Source organism: Trichosurus vulpecula, chromosome 7 (assembly GCF_011100635.1).
Source record: "Trichosurus vulpecula isolate mTriVul1 chromosome 7, mTriVul1.pri, whole genome shotgun sequence".
NCBI classification, from domain to species: Eukaryota; Metazoa; Chordata; class Mammalia; order Diprotodontia; family Phalangeridae; genus Trichosurus; species Trichosurus vulpecula.
Genome location: NC_050579.1, coordinates 3676667 through 3682511, shown reverse-complemented (window position 1 = coordinate 3682511; position 5845 = coordinate 3676667). Strand labels below are relative to the sequence as shown.

Here is a 5845-nt window from a genome sequence, read left to right as displayed (position 1 = left end):
AATAAATTAAACACAATAGAGACCGACGTGCTTTCAAACGTGGCTTAGTTAACTATAGGCAACTCAGAGAGAGAATGCTAAGCCAGGAAAACAAAACAAACAACCAAAAAAAAAAAAAGGTTCACTTGGGCACCCTGAAAATGTCTGCCCCTCAGCCAACTCAGAGAGCCAGAAAATAAAGGGGAAAACCCAAACACTTCTGTTTCCTTTTACCTTTGGAAAAGCAAGAAACAAACAAAAATACAAAATAAAAACGTTGGCTTGTGCATACCGCAGGTTATCGGCTTGGTACTTATCTTGTTTTCTTCTGGAATGTAAGACCTTCATGAAACTGGGGGAGTTGGTCCCATTAGTCAAAAAAAAAAAAATCCTGCAGCTGAGATTCGGTATAGATACATTAACTATATACAAAGTAAGATAGAATAATACTTAGTGCCTCTGTCCAGATTCCGATGTTTCCCTCATCCGAAAATAGTTTTTCAGCATTATCTGAAATTAATATATTCTCAATTTACTTGCTCTGTCCAACATTCACCTCTTTGTTTTTGTTTGTTTTGTTAAACGTTTTGTTTTTCAAACAGTTCTGAGAGTCAGATAGGACTCTGCTTTTCTTCGGCTCCTCCTTTGTCCCGGGGTGTGTGTGTTTGTGTGTGTGTGTGTGTGTGTGTGTGTGTGTGTGTGTGTGTTGGTAGGGAGTGGGGGGTGGTCTTGCCTTTCCTGGCACCTGCTGGGGTTGGGACTGGGGAGGTTGACGAGGGAGCCCTTAGCCGCTCAGGGCCTGGCTTGCTCCAGTTGCTGGTGTTGACTTCTGATGGCGAAACGACTAACATGCACCGGAATGGGGACAACGATCTTGGGGTTCCGAGAGGGCTCCCCGGTCTTGGAGTTGGCGTTGCCGGCTTTGACCCGTTTCCATTTGGCCCTGCGGTTTTGGAACCAAATTTTCACTTGAACCTCGCTGAGTTTGAGAGCGTGGGCAATCTGCGACCTCTCCGTCAGGGACAAATACTTCTTACAGTGGAATTCCTTCTCGAGCTCCAGAAGCTGTTCGCTAGTGAAGGCCGTCCGCCTCCGCCGGTTTTTGCCGGTGGAGGTGGTGCTGCCCGAGCTGCTGCTGCTGCTGCTACTGCTGCTGCTGCTCTGGGGATTCTCCTCCAGGGCCGTGGCCAAGTCTTCCTCCTTGTGCGCTGCTTGGCTGGGGATGTTGTCGTCCGAGCTGTAGTCCAGGTCGCTGTCCATGGAGAAGCTCTCGTCTTTGCCCTTGGAATCGTCCTCGCCTTTGGCCTCGTCTTTACCCTGGCCTCTGATGGCCCCCACTGAAACCAAAGCAGATCGGCAATTCATTATGTTTCCCGGGTCACCCCTGCCCCGTCTGTCCCTGCAAGGCAAAGGACTCTACCCTTTTGTTTTGTTTTGTTTTTCTTTCTCTTCAGGAGGATTTTTCTTTCCAGAAGAGTTATCTCACCTAATTACCTAGCCTGGGCAGAAGGGTGACTGCCTGGGTGTTTTGGGGATGTGTGTGCATGTGTGGTTGGCTGGGTCGCCTTTGGCTAAATGTTTTTTGGAAGGACATACATAAGGGAACACTAGGGCGAGCCCAGAGAGAGTGGGATGGGATGGGCTTGGATTGCTCCAACGCCAGTTCAGCCTGCCTCTGGCCCTCCCTCTGCCTCTAGATATCCTCCAGGTGAAGTTCCCATTCTGTCCTTTACCTGCACTCCCCCCAACAAGTAAACCTCCTTTCTTCTGGAGCTTGGCGGTAAACCCAGCCACCGCCCTGGCCTTCCCTGAACCTAGGCGCCTGGGTTTTGCCTTCTTTGTCATCGGGTTGGGATGGTGCCAAGCCCACCTGCCCCTGAATCCCTACCTTGCCCTCACAGTGGGACTGGGAGTGGGGAATGAAGGACTTCTTCCTTTCAGGAGGTCTGAGAGGGTCACTTCTTTCCTTACTGAGGACTGCTATTAGATGTACTGGTCAGACAGATGTGATTAATGCCTTGGGAGAAGTTAAGAGCTAGCAGCCCAGTCATCCAATTCACCTCGATATTCTGGAAGCCTCCTCCAGACCGTACCTCAAGGAAGCTCTCCAGGTGGCAGATCTCAGGAGAGACACTATTGGGAACTGCCAGGACTGTGCCCGAGCCCTGTAGCTGTAGGCCAACTCAGGCACCCTAACATGTCTGGGGCTCGCCTCCCTCTCTCTTCTGACCCATCGCACCCGGTGGGGACTAGTGCAGGTCTGAACTGAGCTCCCAAAGTGGCAGGCTGTGATACCAGCCTCCCCCAGCACATTCCTGGCTCCCTGGGGACGCTGACTGATACACAGCATGCTGGGGTGCTCCCCCTCCCCAGTGATGGGTGGATTTCAGGTTTGCCTAATACACCATGCCAGCTCTGCTTGGCCTCTCGGGGTTTCTTTCCTGGCTCAGGCCCGCGGATGGAGAAGGCATCTCAGCTAGTGGATTGGAAGCGGGGGCGGGGGAGCGCAAGAGGCTAAAGGCAAAGACTGTCCGAGGGGCTTGCTAAGGGGCTGCTCGCCAACCCAGCCTTGGTATTCCTTCGATCATTTCAGCGCTCTAAAACTGTGTGACTCGGCACTTGGCTGATTCTGAGGCTTCCAAGGTTACCCCCCTACTCCCTGTTCTGCTCATCTCCTGCCATGATCCTATCCCCCTCCCTTCTCGGTCCCCCAGCCCCGACCCCTGCCCGTCCCTCTTGGGCTTCGAGCCTCTGATGTCCACTTAGGGAAAAGGAGAGGAGCGGGACGACTCACCGAGGGAAGCCTGCACCGCCTCGGAAGCCGAGAACGACAACAGAGAGGTTTCCTTGGCCAGGAAAGCTTTGCCATCCTCTGACTCGGCCGGGATGCCGTCTGCCTTGTCGAAGTTGCCCTGCAGGGCCTGCGGCGCAAACTTGCGGGCCGCTTCCTGGTGCTGGGGCGAAGCCGAGAAGCTACTGGGCAGAGTGGCCATGAGGGTGGAGGTGAGGGCCATGCCCTGTGCTAGGCTGGAGCAGAAGCCGGTGGGCAGGCTGGGGATTTGGTGGTGGGGATGTGCGGGCGGTAGGGCCGGCTGCAGGGAGGCCTGCGGGAGCGTGGGGGGCGGCGGGGGCGGAGGGGGTAGCACCACCGGCCGGTAAGGCATGAACATGGGGTAGCCGGTGTACACGAAGTGTCCCGGGCTGGGCTGGGGAGGGCTGCCGATCAGCGAGTCGATGCTGAAGGCAGTGCTACTACCCAGGGGCCGCTGCATCATCATCAGGGAGGGTGGAAAGGCAGCGCTCATATACGCTCCCGGGGATGGAGATGGAGTGGAAGAGAAGCAGCTGGCGGAGCCGCAGGCCGCCTCCGAGAAGAGCCCGCCAGCAGCCGGCCGGCCCAGCCAGGGACCTTCCCCGCCCTCAGCCTTTTCCCGCCGCGCCGAGGCCAGCGGCGGCGGCGGCGGCGGCAGCAGCAGGAGCTGCGGCGGCAGAGGCAGCAGCCCTGGGCGCGGGTGAAAGGCGGGGGCAGCGGCGGGAAGGTAAAGACTCTCCCGCAGCGCCCTTCAGACGGTCAGCACCCGGGCTGAGCCATGGGAGGCCGGGCTGAGCGAGCAGGACAGCGCAGGGAGGCTCGGGGGGAAGCGGGCGCTCTCGGCTCCTCCGGGCGCCGGAGAGGCATAGACGGGTGGGGGTGTGAGGGGAGGGCGGCCTGGCTCTGCCCGCGGGACTCCCCGGGCCCTGGGCGCGCGGCTGGCCAGCCGGCGCGAGGGGAGCCTCCCGTGGCGCCGCTCCCTGGCTCACTGGTCCGGGGGCTGCTGCCGCTGGCGCTGGCCCTGGACGGCCGTTGCTGCTGCCGCCGCCGCCGCTGTTGCTGCTACCTGCCCTGCCTGGCCCTGCTCCAGCGGGCCCGGCGCGGTGCGGCGCGGTGCGGTGCTGTCCGGTCCTGCCCTGCCCTGCCCAGTCTGGCCTCCTGCGTGCACGCTGAGCCCAGCCCGCCGACGCCCCTCTACCTCCCTCCCGCCCGGGTGCCGCCAGCACCTTTAAATCGCGCTCTGCCTCCTCATTCACATTTTGCCAGCTCCCGAACTGGGCCCGCCTCACGTGGGCTCTTGCGCGGCTCCCCATTGGCCACAGGGGCTGGGTGGGGGTGGGAGACCGAGCCTGGCTCCGCCTCTAGCCCGCCCCCATCTCTCTGCCCTCCCCACCCCCCCTCCCCCGCCCCAAACCCTGCTCCAAACACAGCTCTGGGCAAAGGCAGAGCCAGAAATCCGAAGTGAGAGAAATCAAAGCCGAGGAGGGAAGGAAAACAGCGGCGCATCCCGGGCTGCTGCAAACTCTTGCGGCCAGCTCCGGGAATCCTGGCAAAGGCAGGCCTGCCCAGCCCCGATCGCCGGAGCCCGCACGCACACATGCGCTCACTCATGCCACACAGCATATTCCAAATGCCCGCCCGCGGTCATAGTCTAGAGTAAAGGAGAAAAAAGAGTCTTTGCAACAGAAAGCTCCCTGAACCCCGCACAGATAAGGGGCGAGCGCCCGATTTCTTCATTAGCTCACTTCCTCTGTGTTCATGTGGAGCCTTCACCAGTTGGGAATAGGCTGCTGGACCTCGAGAGACCCTGTCTCCCCTTCCCAGCCCTGGGTTAGTTGCAGGAAGTCGCGACACCAAGAGAAGAGGAGACAGTCCGTAGGTTCTGGCCACTCGCCCTCTGCGTGCACTTTTTGCAAAAGCTGTGCTTCACTATCTACACGTATTTTCTCTTCCATTCCTTCCACGCATAGATCTGGGCACCGTGCACCAGTGCCTGGCTCGTTTCCTCTTCTGCCCTGTCTGAGGTGTGCAGTAGGTCCGTGACTTTGCCTCCCCCGAGAGCGATCCGCTCGATCCCTCGATTTCCCTTCCTTTGAGGATCACCCCCCCCCCAACCATTTGCCCGCTTTGCTACAACCGCTCCCCCAGCCCCCCATTCCATACTAGCCGCAATGATTATGAAAATAAAGAGAGTCATGGCTCAGCTTAGTCCTGGAGGAAGGAGGGAGGGGGGTGCTGCAACCCCCTCTCCAGACGCTCCAACCTGAGCGCTGGTTGCTGATGAAAGCTTTATGGTGTTTGCGCAAATCCGCGCCTGTTTGGTAAATAGGCGCTAATTAAGCCCTGGCCGTGAGGCAGCGAGGTTCGCTAACCCAGGCGAAGCCTCTTGGAGAAAGGGAAGCAGTGACAGCCGTGGGGTCGGATCTCGGGGCCCCTGGCCGCCATTCTTCTGCAAGAGAGAGGTGTTTTATAATGATTTGATTTTCAGTACGACCCCACTCCCACTTCTCGAAATTTAAGGCCACCACAAATGGAGGGGGAGGGGAGGTATTTCATGAGGCAAAGCCAACAGTTTCACCTCTAAAGCAAAAATCTCACCTCTCTCTCTCTCTCTCTCTCTCTCTCTCTCTCTCTCTCTCTCTCTCTCTCTCTCTCTCTCTCTCTCCGTCTCCCTTTTAAATTGCACCATTTCACGGGAATGGAAGAAAACCGAAGCTCCTAACAACGAGTTATAGGGGAATGATCAAGAGCTCCCGGGAAGTGTCTAGGAGCCGCTTCGAACTTCCCGGGTCTGTTAGCCTTAACAGCCTCCCTTTCCCCTCCCCCCCCAGCCCCCCAGCGGGCGCCCGGCAATTTTTCAGTAAGGAAGCGAGTAAACACACAGAGCAGATTGAGATGGGGGTGGGGGGGTGGTGTGGACTATGTGTCCTTTCACTCGCACATGTAATGGGAAGATAAAGACAAATCGATATTCATGAACTCATCGATCCCGGTCTTTGAAAGCCTCTTCTTTCTTTCTTTCTTTTTCTTTCTTTCTTCCTTCCTTCCTTCCTT

At 57.6% G+C, this 5845-nt stretch overlaps 1 protein-coding gene across 1 annotated transcript; it reads right to left on the bottom strand.

The window, feature by feature from the left end:
- Positions 1-253: 253 nt before the first annotated feature.
- On the bottom strand, positions 254-3658 carry GBX2 (gastrulation brain homeobox 2). Its single transcript, XM_036765708.1, is given in 4 exon segments — positions 254-1316; positions 2774-3485; positions 3487-3615; positions 3617-3658. Coding segments are annotated over 4 exon segments (1428 nt in total). The 3' UTR covers positions 254-771.
- Positions 3659-5845: the final 2187 nt, after the last annotated feature.